This window comes from Aphelocoma coerulescens, chromosome 11, assembly GCF_041296385.1.
Source record: "Aphelocoma coerulescens isolate FSJ_1873_10779 chromosome 11, UR_Acoe_1.0, whole genome shotgun sequence".
Lineage (NCBI taxonomy): Eukaryota > Metazoa > Chordata > Aves > Passeriformes > Corvidae > Aphelocoma > Aphelocoma coerulescens.
Window position 1 is genome coordinate 20,558,267 of NC_091025.1, and position 25,934 is coordinate 20,584,200.

At 39.3% G+C, this 25,934-nt stretch overlaps 1 protein-coding gene across 1 annotated transcript in view; it reads left to right on the top strand.

The window, feature by feature from the left end:
- Positions 1-25,934, top strand: part of PEPD (peptidase D) — a 144,991-nt gene that overhangs the window by 59,764 nt on the left and 59,293 nt on the right. The window contains exon 10 of the mRNA XM_069026486.1: positions 24,327-24,395. Coding sequence (XP_068882587.1) covers positions 24,327-24,395 — 69 coding nt within the window. The remainder of the gene's footprint in view (positions 1-24,326; positions 24,396-25,934) is intronic.

Genomic DNA, 25,934 nt, shown 5'->3' on the forward strand with positions numbered 1-25,934 from the left:
TGTAGGGCCCCTGATGTCCAGCTACAAATCATGGCAAATCACAGATGTCACCACTGTCCCTGCAGACAAATGCCAGATCGTTACCAGGTGCCATTCATCTTCCTGCACTGCTTCCACCTGGTCCCATTAGCCCTCTGCTGGCATCCAGCATTGCTCTCAGCACAGGTCCCCAGATCCCAAGATACACCCATACTCCTTCAGGTTGCTAGGGCTTGGGCAGTCAAGGCTGGGTTGCTACCAGAGACCTGCCATTTGGAGCTGTGCTCACTGTACTAAAACAAGAGGCATGGGGCAAAGCTGGCAGTGATGAAAACATGGCTTAAAGTATTCGCTTTTATCTAGAAAGAACATGAGTGAAGGACTGAGTGCACTGTTGCTTGTTGAAGGACTGGAAAATGGAAGTGTATTGTTTGAGTAGTGTCCTCCAGCAGTAGTAGAAAGAAGAGGCTTGGTCTATTTCAGAGATAAAACACCCCCAGAAAATAAAACTTTCTCTGCCATCTTTCATACATCAGGAAGACCATTAGAAGCTGATAGGGATGAGCAGGATGCTTGTGTCCTTTAATGTAGTTTTTCTTGCTGAGGGATAACTTTTACAGTGGCAACAGCACTTTTAAATTTTCTTGAAGAAGAAAAAGGCATTATTTCCCTTATTTTTCAGGTGAAGTGTAGGTAATCACAGCTGGGCATGTTGATCTACACTGGTAGACCATGCACTTTCTTTTACTCTGAGTCACTCTTAGGCTACATTTTTTTTTTTTTCTTCTTTGTGCAATCTGAACAAGTATTTTGAATCCATGAATCATATGCCTTGGTGGTTCTCTTTAGAACTGGAAGCAGGTGAAAATTCATCAAACTGTTGAAAATGGATCTGGGAAAAAATGTGTCTCAGCTGCCATGGCAGTAGTGCACTCGTAGACATTGCCAGTGGCCTTTGGATCAAACAGCAGGGAAATAGCTTCAGAGTAAAGAGCCCAGAAAATTCTAACTAGCTAATGAGTAGTGGCTTCCTTTTGATTTACAGCATAGCTTTGCAGTCAATCTATAAAGCTTTGAAGAGAAAAAATAAATCTCTAAGGAAAAGGAAAGTGCCATACAATTAGTTGCTACTGTCTGCTTACTTGTCTTCCCTAATTCCAAAAGTGTGTGCTGAAAATGGATGATAGTGTGCAAAAATCTCAACTACTGGCCAATTCCTCTGTAGTTTCAAGCTGAGATACAGTTCACATCATGCTGGTTCGTGGAGAATATTCAGTTTCATCTTATCTGTAGATTATGTGTAGATGGGTGAAGTTGGAGGAATTTGACAAGAGTTGCATGTGTGTTGTAACTTCCAGCTCTTGTATATCAAATTCCTGCTCTGATCTCTTCTTCTTTCATCTCCAGTATGTGTCTTTCTTTACAGAATTGGATGGTGAAGTGGATGTGATAACTTGCAGAACCACATTTGGCAGTATTTTTTTTACTCAAGCAAATAACTACAGTTAAGAAAACTTATTCAGTAATATTGCGCTGGAATTTGGATTTAAAATTGCTGTTTGTAATTGTCAAGACACTATTTGGCTGAGACTGCTCAGCCATTAATTTGTTTGAAGTTGACACTTGAGTTGAAAGACTAATAGCTGCCTTGGTGCATTGCTCAATTTTAAATCTAATCTGCTACAGAGTTTGGGTGTACTGCAGCTGGGGAGGTAGTTTGTCATTTTTATGGTGGGGTGGGCAGTGCTGCTGTTTGGGGACCTGGGGCTTAGCTGTTTGCATGCACAGGAGGGGATTTTTTGGTACATTTGTAAAACTTCAACATGTATAACAAAGCTGATCTTAAAGTTTTAATATGTGTATTGGAGCAATTGTTTTCACTACTCAGAACAATTTATGTACAGTTTAAAAAGAAACACAAGAAAACTTGTTTTTTCATCATCTGAAAAATTGAAAGAATTGTTCAAATGTACAGGCATGACTCTTGTTGTGCACAGATTGCTGTCAGTGTTCCTATGTTGACGTGCAGATAATGTCAGGGGATTTTACTGCATGTGACAGACTTCTAAAGGGACTTTAAGCAAGAATTTGTGTGCAGTTTTTTTAAAAAATTGGCTACTAATGTGCATATATGATCTTCGTTTCCAAAACTGGTGAACTGAGGTAAGGTTTTCATTCATAGCAGCAATCTATCTAGATGTATTTCCTCCTCATATTTCAAACTAATTGATTATATTTTATGCATAATAAAATAGTCTTTCTTAGTTCACATAGGAGTATTTATTTCAATGTTAATGATGGTATAGGCATGAATTAAAATGTTTCCCCACCCCAGTTTTAGAAAGCTACTATTTCTCTATGTAGCTAAATTTTTTTTTGGTCTCTTAGTTCCTGGCTCCTGATTTACTTTGGAATGATTTAGGCTGGCAGTAGTCAGCAGACAATTCTTTTTTATTCATAGAATCACAGAATAGGCTGAGTTGGAAGGGACCCACAAGGGTCATCCAGCCCAGCCCCTGTCCCTGCCCAGACCCCCCAACAACCCCACCCTGGGCATCCCTGGCAGCGCTGTCCAAACGCTCCTGGAGCAGCCTCGGGCCGTGCCCGTTCCCTGGGGAGCCTGGGCAGTGCCCAGCACCCTCTGGGTAGTGGTGTTAGTTGGGTGGTTTTGTTCCAGTTTTGGTTTTTGTCCACCCCCAGTACTTTCTTGCCTGCACCAATTTCAGTGTCAGGAATAATTGAAACTCGGAGTGTACACTGTGAAATATTTGGTGTGCTGTGTTTTACATAGCTAATAGATGTACTGGGTCCCCAAAATATAAATCAAATCATGTAGTTTATTATGCTTTACGTAGTAGAAACAAAATATGAAATATTTTACAATGCAGAAAGTGCTTTTGTTGCTCCTAAGGGATACAATTTTGACAATTTTATGAGGTTGCAATTTATTTGTGTGGTGAGTTGGCACATGGTTTTGATAAAAGTAATGTTCACAGAGCTTTTTGCTAACAAGAATACTTTTTAAAAGCCACTAGTCTTGCTGATTTGTATTGTAAGAGCAAAGTATCTGTTAAACTCCCTGGAAGTGTGCCTGTTTGAGATATACTTACAAACCCTGCATGGTAATACTGGTCTGAGTGTGAACAACATAAGCTTTCAGTTTGTGCTGAGGAACATCTTTAAGGAATAATAGAAAAAAAGAAACCTGTTAAGAATTGGGGGAAGCTGTATTACTATTTTCTGATACAGGCTTGATCTTACACAAAAGACCCAGGAAAACACATTGGCCTTGAGACTTTCATGCTACTGTTTGCTGTGAAAATTGATCTGATGTGGATGTTCGAAGAATGTGCAGTTGATAGGGATGACATTTCATGGAGTAAATACTTGAAACTGTTGTCTTGCAAGATATTCTTCTATAAATACATGTGAAATCATACTGCACACTGGACTGAATGTACATTGGTCAAAATTCAAAGTATGGCTTTTTCTACATGCATTCTGCATGCTGGTTTTTTTCTGAATGGGATGTATAGAAAAGGTGACGTGGAAATTCTGTGCCAGCTGTGGTTGTGTTTCCAGCAGATGACAGGGAATGTGCAGCAGAGAGCAGAGCTCTGATGAGGCTGCCATACACATGTAGCACTGAAGAATCATGGCTGAAAATACAGCTTCTCTGCTTTCCAGACTTACAGTGGGACTAGTCATCAATTTAAACTTCCAACTTCATTTTTAGCATATCTGTTTTCATATCTTGTTTCTTTGAAATTGCTTGAAAATACTTGACTGGCATTTTTGCTGTTTAAGTTACACCAGAGAGCAAGTCCGCAAGCTAGCTAACTTCCTTCCTTCCTTCCTTCCTTCCTTCCTTCCTTCCTTCCTTCCTTCCTTCCTTCCTTCCTTCCTTCCTTCCTTCCTTCCTTCCTTCCTTCCTTCCTTCCTTCCTTCCTTCCTTCCTTCCTTCCTTCCTTCCTTCCTTCCTTCCTCCCTTCCTCCCTTCCTCCCTTCCTCCCTTCCTCCCTTCCTCCCTTCCTCCCTTCCTCCCTTCCTCCCTTCCTCCCTTCCTTCCTCCCTCCCTTCCTTCCTCCCTTCCTTCCTCCCTTCCTTCCTCCCTTCCTTCCTCCCTTCCTCCCTTCCTCCCTCCCTCCCTTCCTCCCTTCCTCCCTTCCTCCCTCCCTCCCTTCCTCCCTCCCTCCCTCCCTTCCTCCCTCCCTCCCTCCTCACTTGTATCTCTTAAATCTTTTTTAGTCTCTCTTCAGCCACATTCAATACAGTAAACCAAGGAAAGGTGTCTTACAGTATCTGTCCCACTATTTGAGATATATGGGATATATGTTTCATAAAAATGTTGTGGACAGATTATAACAGGCAGTAATGAACCTGGGAGAGGATAGTTCAGAAAATAGTGGTGGAAGGAGTATGGTAAAAATATTACTTATAAAGTAGAGAATCTTTTAAAAATTGAGATTAGGGTAGAAATTAAAAATACCAGAGATCAGAATTTTGCTTGTTATCATCCTGATCTTTTGCTTGTTCCCATAGAATATTTTGTCTTTCTAGAACCATCAAGGAATGACAATGTCTTATTGCAGGGAGAACTTAAAGCCTCTTAAGAGCTGAAAACCTGTGGCTTTCAAATGGTTAAATTCTGAAAGAAATGAAGTTGTCTGAAGTGTTTTCAAGATCTGTGTACTTGGCACAGAGCTCTGTTCAATATTGTGGTGTGCTGAGAGATTCAGGAGGGCTATCTGCAGATACAGGAGCTTGTCAAAGCCTTTGTTAATGAGAATTTATACCAGTTAGGTGGAAAGATACCAAAAGGAATACTGTTATTTTTAAAATAGCACTAGTTAGCCTCCAAAACACATTTTCTTCATTGGCAAAGTTATTAGATTATGGAAGGTCTGAAAGGTGTGATATAACAAAACCAGCTGCATGGGTGAAAGAATGAAATTCAGTACTCTAGTTAGATACTATGTATGTTTAAAATATTATCTGTATGTCTTTCAGATTTTAGAGAATGTAAGTGTGCACACATATCTCTCTGTACAATATTTAAAATTGCTTTAAGTAAGCCCTGATGAAACACAGCATCATATATACTGTAGCAGCTTCAGGAGTTGTTACAGCTGTAAAACACATCTCTCTCAAAAGACTGAGTAGCAGTGCCCTGGGGGGTTATTAGCAGCCTCTGAAGATTCTTGCATTCTTCATCCTACAGTCACAGTTTGGGAAGAGAAGACTCATGAACTTGTCCAAATTTTTCTTGACAAGACCCATTATTCCCATTTTATCCCTTTGATCTACATGCAGAGTTGGCAGAGGACTGTTAAACTCTTAAGCATCCATACCTGCAGAGGTGAGGAGGAGAACACCAGTCCTCAATCCTTCACTCCGAGCCCAGGGTTTGTCTCACGTGTCTGCATTCCACAGCAGAAGATGTCTGTGTGCCATGTACAGTCTGGGAACACCAGGTTGTTCCCTCAGCACAGGGGTGAGGACCACTGAAATGAGAAATACCAAGCAGCACATCCCAGATTTCAGTATCAGTAAATACAGGTGGGCATCATATATTGCAGGATGCTTGTTTGCCTCAGCAGCACACAGAGATTTAGTGTGTAGTTGGTGTGTAGTTCTGATCTTTTGTCACAGGAGTCTAGGCAATATCAAAGTCAGTATTTACGACTGCATTCAAAGGTCTTGATTTTCGGAGTGATTAGAGAAATTAAGTGCTGCTCTGAGTCTGAGTGCAGGATTGTGAGGAGACTTGGTTGAAAGGTGCAGGAGTCCAAAAGGATTAGGGAAGATGAATGCTTATACTAAACATAAAAGCAAGTAGAAGTAAATATACACATGATCTTTACCCAACAAAAACTTTACAAAAAATTTTCCATGACCTCGCTGTTACTGCAAAAATCCAAAATAGAGTAAATCAAAAACTTGTAAAAATGAAAACAGATTCCTCATGTTATCAGGGTTTTTAGGAAAGAAGAGTGGGAAATAGGAAGCAAAAGGATAGCATTTTAGTTATGAGAGTTTGAGAAGCCACTAGGATTTCATTAGGTTGGTAACTTGTTATTTGTTGACTTTTTTGTTGGTTTATTCCTCCTTTTTATTCAAAGAAGATTCATAGTGAGGTAAGAGAGAGTTGTAGATAGCAAACTCAGAAGCCATAAAAGGGTTATACAATTATCCTAATTTTGAATAAAACCAGATAGTTCTTAGAATATTGTATACTTTATCTTTCTTCAGCTAGGAGACTATATCAGATTAAGTTTCTGTGAAGTCCAGTGGTATTCCCTATTTAAGGATTTGTTGCATATGAGAGTCCTTAGTAAATTAATTATGAATTGGCCTGAATGTACAATTTTGTCCAAGGTTAAAGACTGCTGTTGTGTGGGTGTGGGGGCATCAAATCATGGGGTAGACAGGGTAAGAGGGAACAGCCTCAAGCTGTGCATGGGGAGGCTCATGTTGGACATCAGGAGGAATTTCTCCATGGAAAGAGTGGTCAGGCCTTGGCAGGGGCTGCCCAAGGAGGTTTGGAGTCCCCATCCCTGGAGGTGTCCAAGGAAGGGCTGGAGGTGGCACTCAGAGCTCTGGGCTGGGGACAAGGTGGGGATGGGGCACAGCTTGGACTCGGAGGTCTTGGAGGTCTTTTCCAATCTTAGTGATGCTATGAATTGTAAAAAAGCATCACTAAGTGCCAGTGTGACAATGCATAGCCTATACATCCTGAGGTATGAAAAATACTTGGGTTTTTAATCCTGTTAATACAGGTAATTCATTAATGGGGCTGGATGAACTTGCCTTGCACAGAAGTTCTCATGGGAGAACAGAACAGAAAACTAGAATTATAATAAACACTCATTAATAGCTGAAGTCAAGAAAGCTGCCAGCTGAGACACTGCCAACTCCGCCAGCTGGGACAAGGATCAGCAGATCCAGAGGCTAAGGCTTGGACCAGAACTTAAAAATGTGTTTCCATGCTGAGCTCTGCCAGGAGATGCCTAACAAGTCTGTTTGACCACCTTATGTTTTGCCTTTCATTATTTCTTGTCTCTGTGGAGACAGAGAAGCTCCAATTCTCCCTACAGTACCTGTAACAGCAGATGACCATCCTCAGCTGGATCTCCTGTTCCTCTGTGCAACATTCAAGTGTGCCCCCAAAGCCACCCCGGGCCTCCTTCCCACTCAGGTGCTTCCACAGCTGTGCTCCTTTGGAGTATCAGAGTCAAATTCCAGTTTTCTGTTGAGCTATTCAGATTGCTTTTGTTATGAGGTGGGGTTTAGTTATTGTTAATCATTAAGAGGTGAAATAAAAGCAGAATACAACTCAGGCAATTACTGATTAAAGCAGTAGTAGACTTGCTTTTAAAGATTCTTTACATGGGTTAGTGAATATAAGAAGAACAAAATTAAACTGCTGGTAAGTGATGGGAGTAGGACCATGAGTCTGGGTAGTCTCTAAACTGCAGTTCACCCCATTGTGGTAATTGCTGCAGGTACTGGAACCAGCTGGAGTAAATAGGTGAAACTTTTTTATTATCTCCCAAAAGCTAGGAGTATTTGTAAATGAGTTTTGCAAGATTCTGTAGAAAACTCACTCAAGAGAAACATGATAAAATGTATTATAAAATTAATAGCACCAAGAAAATGTTTTTTTCTTGTGGGTGGGCTTTGTACATCATGGTCTTGTTTTGGCTAGCTGTGATCAAAAAGATGCTTAACTTGGTAAAGTTGACTTACAGCAGTTTGAAGAGCTTTTATTGCATTGATTTTTTTGGTGGGAAAGTAAACAAAATACTTTGGAGAACTGCAGTTTATTTCCTTATTGTGTGCATTATAATAATAGCATCCCTTTCCACTTGCAATTACTAGAAATTCCAAAAGATAAGTTAAAAATCTGCATTCTTCCCGAAGAGCAACCACAATTGTTAAATGTTATCCCTAAGCCACTCCTCTCCCATTTTTCCTAATGGAGAGCAGTAGAAGTAAGTCTGTTCACTTAACCTGGAGAAGCCTGGAGCAGCCGTGTGTTCCCAAAGGCAGGCTCGGGCTGTGCTGGGAGCTGGCGAGCTCACCTGATGCACAAGAAGCTGCAAGTGAAATGAATTCATCTATTTTCGTTATCCAAGCTAACAGGGTATTAAAAGTAAGACTAGAGAGCGAAAAATATATTGGATTCCTTTCAGCTTAGATTATCTAAGGAGCTGCTGTTAATGTAAGGAAAGACTTTGGTTTCGATTTTGAAAAGTGCTCTAGTTCCTCTTCCATATCACCTTTCAGTAGAATTTAAAGTTTTAAAGGCTAATTTAAGGCCAGCTGGATCTTTTTGGATAGCATAGGAATCAGTCTGTAATATTTTGGGGATATGGCCTTAAATTTCCAAGATACTTAAGTGGTTTCTGAAAGGACCCTCTTATCTTCTTGGCTATTCTTAATTTAAAAGCCTTTCCATTAATGCAAGATGGGCATGAAGAGATGCTCCTGTTGAAAAGGAGCAGCAGAAGTTTGTGTAATCTGTGTGCCATCTTCCTCCCTAGAACCCCAGTAAAGAAACGGGTGAGCAGCACTGTTGGTTTGGCACGCAGGGCACCAGTCTGGGGCAGGGAGTGTGGGGTGGCTCAGAGGCAAAGGCAGGAAGAACCTCCGAAAGAACTGGTCCTGAGCAGGGTTGTGGCACTAGGAGAATGCTGCATAAAGTGTTCTCTCTTGAAGTTCATGGAGGTAGTTAGTATAAGAGTACAAAATACTTGAGGTAAAAGTAATTTTCTCATTATTTGTTCTATTCCAAAGCTGCAGTGCTATGGAATACAAACCTGGAGTTCCAGAGAGCAGTAAGGGGGACCTGAACATATTAATGATAAAGAAGAAATGACAGCATTTCTGTGATCATTTGAGCCCTTCACCAATAGCTATTTTGGGTTATTTGGGTTTGGTGTCCTTTTCTGTTCTATATTTTATGGGATTTTGGTTTAGTTTTCGAGATGAATATTGGCAAGCATGTTAGAAATGAAAGGAAAAAGAAAGTTAAATGCTAGCATGATCCCTGTGCTTTTGTTAAACAGAATCAGGAACTGCTGTGGAACATCTTGCTTCGATTCCTTTCTTAATATGAATAATACTGATGTCCTGTCTTTGGCTCATGAAAACTAGGTATTTACCCCCAGCGATTTACATATAATGGAACTTGGGTATCTGCCCAATTAAAAGTTACTTCTATTTGACTAGTCTATTTTAAATACAGAAGACATGAAACCAAAGAATGACTTGACAGCATGGGGAGAAGCAGAAAATGCTATTTAAAAGCTAGCAAACTTTCTAGCAAAGCTGCTGTATCTTCTCCCCTCCTGTAGAGATTTTCTGATTAGTTCTGTGCCAGTCTTCTTTGCCTCACTCATTCTTGTAGACCTTTGCTCCAGTACCTGTATTAAGTAATTTTAATTTATTATGATAAGCCACATACAGTTTGCAATTCAGCAAAGTCCTTGTCACTTTGCTGTAAACCATCATATGATGTGACCTAACCAGTTCTGACAGCAGAGAGAGTACAGCCACAATGTAGAGTTTTGAAGTTATTTACAGTGCTTGAAGGTCTGTCTGAGAACAGTATCCACTTAATCCAGCCTAAATCTAGGGAGCTGTCTTCTGGTCCTGCCACTCTGTCTAACGGCTGTTAATAATAGCTGTTCTAGTCACCCTGTCTGCTGACTGAAAATCTATCTAGAGCTCTTGCATCTTATGAGGCAGATCAAAATTGACATTTTTTTATTGATGTTACTGGTTTCTGCTGAATACTTGAGGACAAATAAAAGTAACTGAACTCAAAAATGAAGCAAAAAGGAATTTGTTTGGTGGAATTACCAGTCATCTGACATCTATGGTTAAATAAGTAGTCCTTTTAAAAATGCAGGTTTTATACATAGATAGATCTATATATATATGCAGGTACGTATATAAGTATATATATATAAACACATAATTTCATTATTAACTTTATTAAATGAAGCCATGATGCAGACAGATCTCATTTAGCAGTTCCATTTCTTCTTCAGTGAGTATTAAAAGTGAACAACTCTGCACATTTGTTTCATGAGGAAATGAATGACCATTGTTGGCTGTTTCGGTGTCCTAAATATTTTACAATCCATATGTGTATTCAATAAAATCTAAAACATTGTTTAAATCTTAGCAGATCATCTGGTTCTGATTTACACTGGGTCAGGAGGAGAGGGAGCAACCAGTAGGTGCAGACTGGGGTTATGGGTGATATCAGGTTGAATGATGAGAAAAGCTTATTTGGCAACTACAGCAGTGCTGATATGAAGTTCCAGTAGTGGAGGACAGGTATTTAATTAATTTGAATTAGTGTGGTGTTATGAAGGACATCTTATTAAAGAAACCAGGATTTAATTTTTTATTTAGTTTACATTTAGTTGATAAAGTTAATTCCATGGCTGTAATATATTTAGCCTTCAGCAGTGCATTTGACTTACTGTCACACAACATGGGGATTAGCTGTATAACCATATTAATAAGGTACACATTCAATGGATTTAAGCCTGACTAACTGACAGAAGTGGTTGTCAGGAACAAGTCATCCTCTAACACTTGTTCTTTTTTCACATGTGGGGTTGCAAAGGAGATGATATTAAATCTGGTGGTATTGACATCTCAGAAGAAATTTCTAGATCTCAATAAATCATGTAGGTGCAGACCTTTGAAACTCAGTAGGTTATCAAAGTGATGGGAATGGAGCAGTAAGATCTGGATCATTTGATCAGTTGAGCCTATTAATATAACTTTTTTTTAACAAACAAGAAAGAGGTCATGGGTTTGAGAAGAAAGAATTAGATGAAAGCTAAGGAATACTGCACTTGTGATCTGGAAATAATTTAGATGTGAGAATTTACAAACAACTGAACTTGTCCTCTGTGTATTAAGCTCTCAGAAACAGCTAATGAGATGTTTGTATATACACCAGAACAAAGGCTTAATTACCTCAGGGGGAATTACTCTAGTCCAAGGTGATGTTTTTTAGACTGTATTACTTCTGTGCCTGATGTCGGTGTGGAAAGTCACAGCTAATGTCTTCTAATGTCAGCTCCATTTTGAAAGTGATGGGAAGGAACACTTGTTTCTTGAGAAATATGAGGGCCTACAGCATTATCCAAGAATAGCCATTTTGGTAAATACAAACAATTCTTTTAGGAGCATTCAGGTTCTGTTGGGGGCTACTTGGGTGCTTAAACAAAAGGTCCCACATGTTTAGTAACTGTATAGTGAAGCCAGATGAAATTGAATAGAAACTGAAGGGCACAGATAAGATATAAATGATAAACAAGGGAAATGGTGAATTCTACCTCTTTAAAGTATCAGCACTGTTAAAATGGAGAACCAGCTTTTTTTGGCAAAGACTTTTAAAAGAAGGACTTAGGAAGTTAAGAGAAAAACGTATGTGTCTGAGCAAACCAATGGGCAGTTCCTAACCACCCTTAATTCAGAGAAATCAGTTGCCCTCACTGCTCCCTAATGTTCCATTGTCTTCAGCAATCCTGGTCTTCTACCATCCCTCCTGCTCTTGGTCCTCTTGGTGCTCAGGGCATGAGGCAGATCTTTTTGCCTTGTGTTTGTGGAGACCTATCAAATCTGATGGTAAGAGTGACTGCATCCATAGCCTGTTAGTGGGATTTCAGCACCGATCTCCTCTGTTCTGACTTTGTGAGGAATGGCAAATAATGCCCAGATTTCTGTTTCTATCTGCTAAGTTTACTGAATACAGCGAAAGATGTTTACGTCTTCTGCACATAGGCGCTTCCAGAGGTGGTGAAAGGTAGAGTGTACTAGTGAAAAGATAAGTGCCAGCTGAATCAAGAGGTATTCTAGACTTTATATTCCTGGCAGAATTAGTGGCTTGTAGGCATCCTGGATGACCTGTTGGAGCCACTCACATTCTTGTTGCAGAGATTTACATGGCAACAGGTAAGTGTCGAGAATTTCTGTAGATAGTCCACTGCTGCTTGGATGTGGCATTAGACTCTGGGACATGCTTTAAGGCAGAGTGACTGTGTAGGTCTTTTTCAACCATCTTTGGGGATGTGATTTCTTGTCAGCAACAGCAGCAGGAAGCACAGATGACTTTGTGGGGTTAAGCCTGGGAGACGTGGTCCTGCAAGTGCTGCCTCTGCACGTTGCCCTGTTTTTCTGTGTGCCTTCATCTTCCTGTAGGGAGGAGGAAGCGGGGTTGGTGGGTAACTAATTTTCTCTAGAGAGAACAGATTATGTCATTTTGGTGCAAGAGCTTGACTGTGCCTCCCCACAGAGAGGGCTCTGCTATGCAGTTTCACATCTTGACATAAACAGTTCCAATCTTTAAGTAGACATGCAGCATCAGTGCACAAGTTCTTTCATTCTTTCAACAGTTGTAGGTGTTGTGCCGTTAGCTAAGGACTGGAATTCTTGTTTTATTATATAAATCTTGTTTTATTTGCTAGTGGAGGCTCTGCCATGAGTGGAGTAACTGAAACACCCTCAGAGTTTGAGGCATGCAGTGAAATGTTAGGCTCGTTTATAGTTGGTTAATACTATCTTTCCAATCCTTACAGCTTTAATTCTTTCTAATAAGATCAGTAGATCTGCAGAAACTGATGAGCACCGAGTCAGGCAATTTTCTGTGTGCTGCTTAAAAGCAGGCAAGTGGATTTGTCAAGCCTTGCATGACAGCTTGAATTGTTGAAAGTTCTGTTGAGGGTGTGCTTTCCCTTCACTTTCACCCAGATGATGATTTGTACTCTGCAGCATGGACTAAGGGAATCACAATCAGTATTATGGATTTCTTCTTGAGACTGCAAGAGCTTAAGAGCTGTTGGAATCGTCTCTCCTGGATGCATTTCATTTTGTTCCCCAGGTCTTGCAGCAGTGTTTGTTTTCCAAGTTGTATATTGTCTCCTTAGGATTTGAAATTAGTTAATGTATCTTTAAAGCTTTATTCTCATGAGTTCAACTTTCCAAAAATCTCCCTGCATGATCAGAAAACCATGCATGTGGGAGTTCCCAGGACAGCATGGAGGGGGGTGTCTCTTAATAACACATTCTGGATCTGTTGGATTGGATTGACTTGAATTTAGCTTCCTGGTGTGTCGGGACAGAAGATTGTTGGAGACTCAACAGATTAGTCTGGACACGTTTTGCCATATAATCTTGATACATGTTTTCTTTACTCAGAGTCTTTTGCAAAGACTTATAAGTCCCCTCTAGATTTTTACAACAGATATTTCATAGCCCCAAGAGTAGATCCTTGGAGTCATCTATCTCAGGCTTGGCTCTCAAAAGAGTAATTCCACTGGATTGAAGAGGCAAGTGTTTGAAATTCAGGAGACTATAAAATTGATTCTTCCATAAAGAAGTAATTTGTGGTAAATGTTGTAGTCCTCTGGGCAGCCATTCACTCATTTTATGTGACCAGGACCCTTGAAACATTGTCAGAAAGATTAGAGAAGGACATCTCTGATCTGTTATTTATCAAGCCAAAAAAACTTTCTTTTTGATGATACAGTATCTGGAAGCAAACCCAGCCAAACACCATCTTACTCAAGGCTTCTGGGAGCAGGGTAAATGCAATTTTAAAAAAAGTTTGGATAGTGTTGTGGAGTTTGCGAGAAGATTCTGAAGTACTTAACCAGCTTTTCTGTACTTAGTTGTGTGTTCTCTACTGGGGAAGCAGCAATGCACTGTGTTACTCCAGAAAGCATGTGGGAGATCCAGGCAGGGCTGCAGGGTTCTGAATTCTGGCAAGTAACATTGTCTGGCATGAGCCTCCTCGAAGAAAGCATCCTCCCAAGAAGATGTTAGTCACCTCCCAGGTGACAGCTGCTGTTTACATGCTGTGTCCTTGCTCTGGCAGTCTCTGTAGACTGAGAAGGAAATCAGAACACTTACTGGCCAAAGTGCCATCTTCAAACAAAAGCAGTTACTGCAGTTAGCATTTAAATGAAGCAGTGCCTTAAATTGAAAGTAAGGCTGTCAATATATATCTGATTAGCTTCTATCATAATGCTGTTTCTGGTATTGGCCTTATTACTATCCTTCCCCAGTGCTTCCTACAGCTAAAATATTTCTTCTTGAATATTTCTTCTTGTTTAATATTACTGTGCAGTCCTTAAACATATTTGTCTTTGGTCTCATACTGCCAAGGCATCATGAAAGGAAAGACCAGTAATGTGGTTGGGGGAACAGGTGGTATGAGGTGATACAGTCTGAGTTGTCTGCTTGTCACTTCTGTTGGCACTGCAAGGCTCCTGGGGGCACAGCAATCAGGTACCATTTATAATAAGTTCTGAGGTGTGTTTTCTCTTCAGGTAGATTTACTGCAATCTTTTAAAAAGTAATGAGTGTTCTCAATAAACCTTGATAAAGCTTGTTGCTACATCAGCATTTGTTCTTGTTAGATATGAGTACTTAGATATTCCAAATGACCTTTCCAGACTTGTTCTTCTGAGGAGATACAGCTCATATACTCTTCATAATAAGCTGTTGTTCTTTTAATTTCATCAGAATATAAATGGACAGTGCACTTTATAAGGTAGTAAAATATATTCCCTGCCCCCAAGAGCTTGCATATAAGCAGAAATAGAAATGGAAATGAAAGGATAGGATTTATGTAAATCAAACTAGGCAGCAGCTTAAGTCTTGATTTGTGGTTCTCTCAGTCTTTGTATGTTCAGTCACTTCATGATAGGTGCCTGTGGTGAAAGCATCTTAACTATCACAGTGTTTTAAATGTTAAATATTTTTAGAAAAAACTTGAAATAAACTGAAATATCAGCAATTTCATTAATATATCCAAACAGTAGAAATCAACATGAAAATTCTATTTTAACATGTCTGAGTCAGAAGAAATAACATAATATACCTTTTTAAATATTTGTAAAGTACAATATAATGGGTAAACAGGATTCTCCTATAGACTTACTGGTTTCCTCATGTCACATTCAGATCACTGCAAGCAGTGAAGCTGTAAAACAATTTACAGTGATGTACAACTACTTGGAACATGAAGAGTTTAGAAAGATGTTTAAAAACTGTAATTTATCACATTTTAGTTTGTCTTAGCAAAACAAAATCTATTGCAATAACATGCAGTTTTAAAGGTTGAATTGCTGTGGGATATTGAGTGTTCCTGACCAGCTTTAGAAAGAAATTTACACTGAAAACTGACTTAGCCATAGTAAAGAACAGTTAAACTTTTATCATTGTCACATTTTTAAGTCTCAGCCTCTCATTAATGCAGGTGATGGGGAGCTGGCTGCAGCCGTCACATTATGCTCACCTACCACCCTCCCCTCCCAGATGGAGGCAAGGGGACACCCTAAAGAAATGAAAATTGATGGCTTCTCCAGTAACTAAAGCCTCTCTTGGCTCTTGTTGTTTCCTAAAATTAGAAAGGAATTAAATAGGAGAATTGGTTAGTTGTCACCTTCTACTTTTTAACGAGTAGGCTTTTAGTAGCCTTGTGCTTTGAGTTGAAGAAACTTGAGGACATGCTGGTGCAATAATAAGGATAAAGCATTTCTCTTTATTATGGTCAGTTACTACTAATCTTCTTTTAGAGTTTTAACAGGGATTTATAGGGATTCATTTGTGGTTTAGATTTGGAGATAATTAAGTACCTTTCTGCTGCAAAGAAGAAATGGAGAGAGAATTGGCTCAAAGCTAGAAAAAGATTCCTGTACTATTGCATGTATTAAACTTCCTTTTATTTGGTTGTCACCCCAATAGGAATGATTAGTGGGTTGTAAAGAAAGAAAATGTATTGCATTACATCTATTAAAGCATGTTTTATATGTAACAGTAATTAAAATATAATTGAAATAATGAGTTCTTCTAATTATTGGCTTTACATAATGCATAGTTAAAGAGTGAGCATCTATAAATGTGTCCTTTTTACACATCCAGAAATGGTTTGCTGGCAGCATTTTAATTAAAGATGGATTAGCTAAAATGCAGTTTAATCATTCTGTCATCAAAGGATTTAGACCTCGTTAATTAGCTGTTGATAAATAGGTTTAAACTACAAAAAATTTAATTTAAAATATGCCAGTTGTGATCTAGAATTATTAGAGCTGGAAATGGAGCAATGAGTCTAAAAAAAATTTGTGCCATCTCTTTCCATAATATTAAATTAAATATGAAATGTAGGCCAGTGCAGAACTTTGTTCTGCCTTGTTAGTAATGGATGTGATTCCAAGTGGTTTTTGAAATTGGTGAAGAGTTAAAACAGAGACTCTTTTTAATGATCACTGCTTTGTAGTGTGGCAGTGGGATCCATTTTCCATTTATGTATTTAGTAAAGATTGAAAACTATTTGAAAATCCTTCTGCTCTAGAAAATGGATGAAAACAAATCCTGTCCAAGGGTTTGTAGCTCCTCCTCACAGTAGAGTAGCAGAGCAGGAGGAGCCCCTGCATTAGTACAGCCAGCCTGGCAGAGGCAGGAGCAGGAAGGAGCACAGGGAGTGTGGGCTTAGCACAGCACAGAAGGGTGAGTTCCCACCTTCAAACTGCGTGCTGCTGGTGCCAGTGCTGGACCTCCCAGCTGCAGAGCAGTGAAGTGACCTTTTCCCTGCTGTGGCACTCAGGGGCTGTGACTCTGTGGGCAGCAGGATGGTCATTCAAACCAGCTTGGTTTCATTGCCTGTGCTGGTCTAATCATAGCTGGAATGCCAGTGATGGCCATCTCTTATACCAGGCAGGCTTTTTCTGTCCATTACCTGTTGGGGCCCTTGGACTGGCTGGAGCCCTGCTGCAGTCCTGTGGGTAATCCTTGCTTGTGTTCTCTGTAAGAGCCCCTGCACAGAGCTGGCAGCTCTGCAAGAGGCGCATCCTGCGCCGACAGAGCACACACCTCCTGCCTCTGAGCTTCTGCTAACCAAAAACCAGGAGGTAGGCCTTGACTTGCAAGTCTGTCAGAGTTGACATTAAACCTTTGTATTATGAATAGCTTAATCAGCTCAATTACTATGAAACACTAACTGTATTTCAACAGGATTGATAGTTAAAGATTTCAGTAGCTTAATAGTCATAATATTTGAATCTACGATCAACGGGGTTTTATGCAGGTGAATCAAACAATTCTGTCAAATGATAGGTGAATTTTCTGAGTAGAGTTGAAAGAGTTTCAGGAAAATAGTAATTTGACAACCATACCTGGAGATTTTAAAGGCTTCTTAAGTGTTAAAGATTGACTTACTGAAAAGTGGTATTTACAGAGCATTCTTGGTAACTGTCCTATCTCTAGGGTACCCATTTCGTTGTCTTGCCAGTCTTCTGGAAAAGCAGCAGCTGAGTAGGAGGTTATAGGCTTACATAATCATTGTTTGCATTTGAACATTGGTAATGAAATGGCTTAGCTGAACTTCTGTGAAAAAGCATAACTTGATGAATTTTCAGAGTCAAAAAGATGTGGCACCAGTGTAGAATCAGATGAAAGACAAATCACGTAAGAGTGGCCATATGCACTTCTTTAAAATCACATCTTTGAAAGCTCTTGCCCTTTCCTCCTACTGGGAAAAAAAATTGGATTTAAACTCCAACAGTCTTGTTAGAAAAAACTTAACTAAATCTGTCTGGAAGGGAGAAGGGGAGATCATTCCACAGGAAATCTTAAACTACTGCAATATCAGAGTCATGTTCTCTGACTCAAAAATCATTCAAAATTTCTAGATTTGCAAATTGAGGGGGGGAAATTTTCTTCATGTGGAATAGATAAAAGGAAGAGCTATGAAATTAAAAAAAAAAAACAAAAAAAAAAAAAAAAACCAGAATGTCTGTGTCTGTGAGGAAAATGCAATGCCTGATTCTCTAAATTTACCAACCTGTGTAGCTTAGACAAAAAGATGAATTATCAGCTCTTGTCATATAAGCTCTTCAGTTATTCTTTACGTAAGACAGGTAATTTATAATTCCCAATTATGCATTTAAAATGCTAATTACCCCTCACCTAAACTCTCTGTTCTTGAACTGATATTATCAATTACCTTCAATCATTGCAAATCATATATGACATATGTGACAGTGTTGAGTTTTGTATTATTTATGGACTTTCTGTTTCATTTGTCTCTGGTTTCCAGGTAGTATTAATGGCTTTACCTTGATAGACTTTGCTTCCTGAAGGAATGGTATTCCTTCTGATCTGTGTTGGTTTGTATCTTAAAATAGATCTGCATTTTAGGGTAATCTTACCCTCTGTTCCTGCCCTGAGCTCTGGCTTGTGATCCATTTTAGTACAGAGAAGTAACACACTTAGAAATCTCAGTATGAATTATTTATTACAGAGGTGAGCCCACTTCTGTGCTGCTTCTACATAGCTCTTCCTTATTTCATAAATGTTCTTAGTGTATTTCCATTAATATGCTGCCAGTTTCCTGTGTCATCTAAGGTTCCATTATTACATAGAGTTTGCTGCACATATAACTTACTTAAAGAAAGCACAGCAAAAATGAGAACAGAATCTAGATGTTAGAATTCAGAAGGATCAACATTTAAAAAAAAAATCACACATTATTTCTGCTTGTGCATGATACAAATTAGGACAGTTGTAAATAGAGATGCTTCAAAGTATAGCTCCTTTCAGTATCTCTGGCTGATAGTAAGCTTCAGCAGCTCTACTCTGTGAGCATGCAAAATAACCCACCCAGGGGTTTGAATCTAAATCTTTCTTTAGAAGTAATGTAACCAGTTAGTTTAAGAAGTCAATGCATAGAAGTGGTTTTGTTTCCTGTTGTTCATGGATCTGCAAGTTCTAAACAATTTCCAGGCATAAATCATTAAGTATATTGTCTCCAAGGCGTAGGATAATTTTGCTCATCTGCTCATTGTGCTATTTTTCTTGTTTGGCTGCAAGTTTGTAATCCATCATTTGTTCATTGGTAGTAAGTTGGATTATTCCTCCTACACTTCTCCACTCTATTTCACCCTTTTGCAATCAAGTACTGACTTTTTTTTTGGTTTTGTATTAAAACAACCTTAGAGATGTTTTGCAATACTTCAGTGTGCTGTTGTGAACTAAATAGGATTAGATAGGCTAAGCCTTTAAGCATCTAGTTGCCCATGGAAAATAAATTACATTAGCAGAGTAAGTAGGTTAAAAATGAAAGAAAAATGCTCTGTTTGCAAGAACCCCACTATGTCTAGTGTGGGATTAAAGGAAGTACTGCTCACCTTGCTCCTGTGTTCACTGAAGGGATGTTACTGACACCTTGTCTTCTTCCCTCTGAGCATGTTTCTTTCAGCCTAGTTTGATGTTAAGTATAAAGCTTTAGGCATCATGGACAAATTATATTTACTGTGGCTCAACAATTTTGCAGGTTTGGGGCTTTACAGCTTTCTTATGTGCAGATTATGTGTCTAAATGATCAAAATAATGGCTTTCAGTCCTGGTACAAACAGAGGGGGATCAACTTTAGAATATTTGCCCTTCTGTGAATTCTTTAGAAAGGCTTTGGATTTTAGCCTGTCTCATGGCTGTGCTTCATATTTACACCATACAAAAGCATAAGGGCACATTCTAGTTGTAATTCAAAATTAATTTGGTGCACTGATGACTGATAGATATTCACCTGCATCTTCCAATTGTGGCCATAAAAAAAAAAAAGAAGGAACTGCAGAAAATCCTCCAAGTTCCATCCAAAACTCAGTTAAGTTACTGTGGTTTCTGGTTTATAGTTCAAATCCACCTGCTTGCATTTCAAGGCAACTCTCAAGGTCTGTGTTCAAATTTTGAAGTATATAAAGGTTTCTTTTTATTAGGAGGCAACTTTCTCAAATATATGTTTTCAATATAAACACCATAGTGAGATACAGACCTACAAGTGTCCTTGACTCTTCTGTACTTGTATGCTTCACAGGGTAAATTGACAGCAGATCTCTCTGATACACAACCTAAAAATCTGGTTCTTGAACTACCAGTATCCACTGGTGTTCTTGATGCACTATCTGGGAATAATGAACAGGATTATTCAGTGGTTTTCTCTCTCTCTCGTCAGAAAGCTTGGGATGAGGAATTGTACCTCCAGCCTGAAGTGATGTGCATGTCTCTTTCTGCAGCACTTCACTGCAGTTACTGAGGGTGTGGGACCATCAGAAGATGCCACTGAGGAATGTAGTGGGCAGTGTTATAGAAACTTGGCGAGGTTTTAAAGTTTATTTTGGTCAGACATTGCTCAGATATTCTTGCTGCTGTAGTTCCTTCTGTATCTCTCTTTTCTCCATGTTTATTACTCTTTTTGTAATTGCATTTCTTACCGGTTTTGCAAGATACAGATCAAAATGCTCAATTGAATTTCTATTGAAAATTTGGATTCTTTTGATCTAGAAGTGTCTTGGTTTCAGGAGTGAATAGCTGAGAAATGCAAATGTTGCTTTCTTATAAATATTTCTTATAACTCAAGAGCTGATGATAATTAAAATTAGAGATTATTTGTGTACTTTTGGGAAATAAAACTGACACTGCTGAGTGTGTATGGATACATTATATTCTAGGGACGAGGAAGACCTGAAATAAAGCAAAACATGTGAGAGCAATCAATACAGATATTCCTCCTGCTTTACGTGTCTTTATTCTGTAAATTCACTTAAATTAGGAAAACTTGACATTAAACTACCTTATTTGATGCAATTTCCATTCATAGCACACATGTGGTTGTAAATGTACATTAGATAGCAGTAGAAACTGGAACAAAGATGACCATAAAACACAAACATAGTTGTCAGAGTGATTTTGATAATTTGTCAGAAAGACTGTAGAAGGTTTTACTTGAATGGTTTTTTAGGCTGTTTTGAAGTTAAGGCTCTTGAAGCATTCTGGAGATTTGTTTGGATGTATGCCCTACTCCATAGGATCTGAAACATAGCAAGTATATACTTGTTTGTTATTCCTACTGGTGAATAACCCATTATTTCTGAAAGGGGAGTTTTCTTCTCTCAAGTCAGCACAGTCAGTGAGGCAGTCGAGACTCAGCAGAGCAGTGGGGATAACATTATCTTGTGCCTCAGCAAATTTGCAAGGAGGGGAAGTGCACTCATGTCAGATTTACTTGAGTTGATGGTGCTAATACTTGTATTTTTTTTAATTGATGGAAAAATCAGTGAGTTTTTTTAAAACTACCTTACTTCTCCGCATATTATCAGTCAAAGAAAGTGATGGTTTTGGCAAAAAAAAAAAAAAGCACCAAAGCCAGGATGTTCCTGGGCATAGCAACAGCAACAAACAAATTGTGTCCAAAGCAATGCACAGCCCATGCTGGCTCTAGCAAAGTTGTCTGCATTGAAGGGGTGCCATGTGACAAGCCCATACACCAGTGGCTGATGGTGTACACCACTGAGGCCACACTTGCATGGTCAGTGATACACATGCTCTCTCGAGAAATACTGCCCAAAATGTGACAGGAAGCTTTGAAACCCATGCAAGAAGCAGAAGAGAAAGAGCTGCTTCATTTCTGTACCTGTATTGGTTGCATTAAAAGCTCAGGGCAAAGCATCCAGCACCAACATAAAACTGACTGAACTCACATCAGCTCCAATCAAAAAGACCAGTCAAAGTTCAGGATGCAATATTTGCAATGTATGTAGAATGCCAGATTAAATTATATTCCATCCATTTCAGACTTTTTACTTTCATGTTTCTCTTATGGATAAAAGATTCTTACAGAGTGTAGACAGTGAAATCTTGGTGTGATGAATTCCAGTGGCAGAATCTGCTTTAACTTCAGTGGAGCTGGGACTTTACCTACAAAGTCCTGGCACCTTCTCTAATGCTACGTACACACTTTGCAGCTTTGAAAAGCCAGCCTTTGTCATCAGAGGGATATCCAGTCCTTCACTTATCTGTGCCATATTACACAAGGATGTTGGCTGTCTCTGATGGAAATGTTGGATTTTTTTTCCAATTGCATGAAGTCATACCCCAAAAAAGTAAATTCAAAAAAGTGATGTGAGTAGTTTTACTAGCAGGAAACCCATCACCTGGCAAAGTTGTCCCATGAGCAGCTCAATCACATAAACAGCCACTTGTTTCTTGGTATTAAAAGGAAGTCCATGATGTTTGATGAAAACAGAAACAAAGCTCAGGCAACAGCTGGGTTAAACAAAGCATGTCCTAATTTATTTATTGCTTTTTACTGCTAATTGGGGAGTACTGCAAGAGGTGACTACTATTACTGGCTGCATAATTTCATATTAATTGCAACTATGAATATGTGATCAGTTGTCATATGGAAAAATATAAACCTTGCTATCCTGCATCACTGCTGATGGGAAGATGTTTACAGCCTTCATTATTTCATTTTTACATTTCATTTTTAAGCTCTTTATTAGGTTACTGAAAGTTGCTGTCTAGAGGACATAGTCTATTCAATCATTTAAGGTGAAGGGTCCATAAAATACACTGAAAGCTGCTTCCTAAAATGCAGCTATACATATATAACAGTATAATTATTGTGCAAAATGTTTGTGTATAGTGTCATGTCTTTCAGAGGTAAACCTTGCTGCAAGCAAATGTTTCCATATGAAGTGTCCATTTCCGTGAAAAAATGTCTATGTCAGAGCAAATGACAGTTTAGGTGATAAATTTTATTAGCTCAATTTAGTGATATCTCTGCTGTGTTCTCACCATGTCAGAGTTTCTCCTTAGCTTCTCTGGCATTTGACCTACTCATTGCCATTATTCATTTACAGGCCAAAACAAACTTCATGTTTTCTGCCGTGTAAACCACCGCAGTACTTGGAGCAGAAAACAGATCTTGTAAGCAGTGTGTCCCTCTACTGAGTGTCTAAATGAAGGCTTTTCTTTCTTCATGTGTGATTATTTTGTATGTTTTCTTTTGTTTCTCTTTAAATACTGTCATTTTGTGTAATTTAAAAATCCAGTTTACATTTACAATCATGTAATGTCTTTAATATCCTTTGAATTTGAATTGTGTTCTGTGGCTTGCTGCTGAAGAAGGACAAAATCACAACATCTCTATTCTTTGAATAGCACCATTATCACTCTATGTTAATGAAATGATTTCAGTATTACAAGAAATGAGGTTTTGGAATTCATTCAGTATTACAGGGAATTGGATTGTAACTAGAGCATATTTCAAAAAGAATAAAAGGATCCAGGATATGTGCTTAGCTCGTAAAGCACCTAATCCTATATTAATTGTGCTTTGGGCACATCTGCCCTCATGTGAAGGGGACTTTGACAGTGAAGATGAAAATACTGTAATGCTTTTTAAGGCCAAACAGCTCCTCCAGCAGGATGGCAGTGAAAGAGGAGTTCTGTAGGAGAGCACAGGCTGCTCTCCCTTCCCTTCCCTGTCCCAGGCACACACAAAAGCAAACAATGCTGCATTGTACTGTCCTTTATAGGCTACAGGAGACTCGGCCTCATGCTACCACGTTACCTTCTTGATCTTGGGATTGAATCTGTTAATTTTTTTCCCCATGTTTGGACAAGGGAAGATCACAGTGGTATTTAGGTACCACAATCTGAAATTGAGTAAGTCTTGTGTTTTCTGTGTCTGTTGTACTACAGACAAGAAAACATGAGACTGTTGATTCCAGCCTGGACTGTGATGCAGAAAGTACCTGGTTTTATGGGAAGGGAGAGCTCTGCTGGCCTGTGTGGAGAGGAGGGTGAACAGCATAGTCAGATCCAAATCAGGCTTTGGGGATATTCAGTTCAGCTTCCAGCAGAAGGTGTCTGTGAGGAGGTAAAAATGAGAGGGCTTCTGCTGAAATTATTTTGAAGAGCTTTGACCTTCCTCCATGAAGGGCTGGTTGGACATCACTTTTCCTGAATCTACATGGCATAAATTGAAGGCAGCAGGATTGAAAAGAAGGATCATGGATATGATTGTGTAGCTTAAATGCAGCAATGCAGTGGTTTTCTCAGTTCCACTTCGGAGAGTTTGGCCAGCTTCACCAGCTTCAGCATTTTAACTGTTACCGTCCTGTTTGTTCTGTGGTCAGATGAACTCTCTTTTGGCCACAGTAATTTCCTTTTTGGTGTTAAGCTGTAAGGAAAGCAGTTGCTGTTTGAGGTCACTGAGCTGCACTCGAGGCCCTCTTCTCTGCTGCAGAATTGCTGAATGGCTTTGTGGAAATCGCGTGCGGCTCTGCAGGGCTGCTGAGCTGTGGATGTGGGGCAGTTGGAGTGTTCAGCTGAGCAAAAATGGGCAGAGAGCCTTGTTGGGCAGCTGGGGATTTACACCAACACAGCTGTACTCAAGCAGGACTTGTTTTTCTCCCTGTCTTGGGGTGATTTTGCATAAATCATTAATTCCAACCTTTGTTCCTTTGCAGCCTGTTCCAGCACTACTGCTACACTCGAGGTGGCATGCGCCACACCTCCTACACTTGCATCTGTGGCAGGTAAGAGGATGATTTACACTGAACTGTGTAAGCTTTATGGTCAGTTTGCCACTGGATATTTGTAAAATTGGTCCTTTTAGGCATGTCATGTGTTTGCAAATGCCACCAGAGCGAGTTCTGACCTGTTTTCACTGGAAAAGACAAAAGAGGTAGGTGGCTACCTCTGTCTCCTAAAGAAACAACTTGGTAATAGATTCTTGTGCACTCCAGAGGTTCCCTAATGACTGCTGCTGCTGCCATGATCATGTTTGTGCTCACCCCTGTGCTGCAGTTGGCTTTTTTTATTAAATAGCAGCATGGAGAAGGGCTTTAGAGCTATTCTCTGTTGCTCAAAAATGCTTTCTTTGAAATGCACCTTAAGTATTTCATGTCATCCTCAGAATTCTTTGTCTCAAAGATGAGGATGCAATTAAACTAATCTCTTGGGAATTTGGAATTTTTTACTCTCTCTGCTTCTTGCTAAACAGCTAGTGTTGAAGGTTATTGTATTTGGGAAAGTAGTATAAAAGTTCTCCCTGCAGTTGTAGAAATGCACAAGAGAAGAGTGTGGGATGCATGCTGAAGAACAGCTGTGTGCTTTGTGCTGAGATTAATCTTACTTAGTGGAATTAATTTAATCAGAGATATATGACAGTTCAATGAGGCATATGTTGGTATATATGTTCCACTTGTTCTGCTGCTACTCAGAAATTTGCCCTACGCTGAAGTCACATACACTTACAGAAGATAGTTTTTGTGTTAATGACAATAATGCTATATTGCTTTGAAGGTAATAAGAACAATTAGCACCTTCACTTCTTTCTGCGGTTTACTCAATTGCTTATTTGTAAATGCAATTTTCCAATTTATATGCAAAATTGCAGCAGGAGCAGTTTTATGGCAAATTGTGTATCTAAATTGTCTGAAAAGTTTCCTGGTTTAAGCACTGTCGTATAACTTGAGAATTAACATCCCAGTGAAATGAGACTCCCATCTCTAAGCTTTTGTCACAGATGGTGATGGTATGATTTTTCACAGCCATGCAGACTTCACATTCACTTACAGTGGATCAGAACCTGTGCTGCAGGATCTGGTTTGGCTGCTGGTGGTCAAATCACTTTGCTAAACCTATAGAAATGTCTACTTTATGTTTGTGTGTGGGTCCTTGAGACCTGTGGGAATAGGCCAAACTCTCCACAGGACTGAAAAATCCAGGACCTGCATTACACAACTTGAGGATCCCAGGAGGAGGAAAGCTCCAACAGTAGCTCAGAAGTGGGTGCTGACAGGAGCTCCCTGCGTGTCCTGTCCAGCTTTGCAGGACATTGGAGTGGTATTAGCACTGTCTCTGAGCTATTGGAGGATTTAAAACGTAGAGAAGGGCTGTCCTTGGAAAGCAACATCCAAACAACACTGTGAGTCACTGTTGTCATTAGGAGCTGGCATTGTATCCTACCACTAGAATTAAAAGTGCAGACAAACTTGATTTAAAAAAACCAATAATTATATGAGGTAGCAATTTACGGACAAAGGGCTTTGTATTCTATGTTCTGACTATGA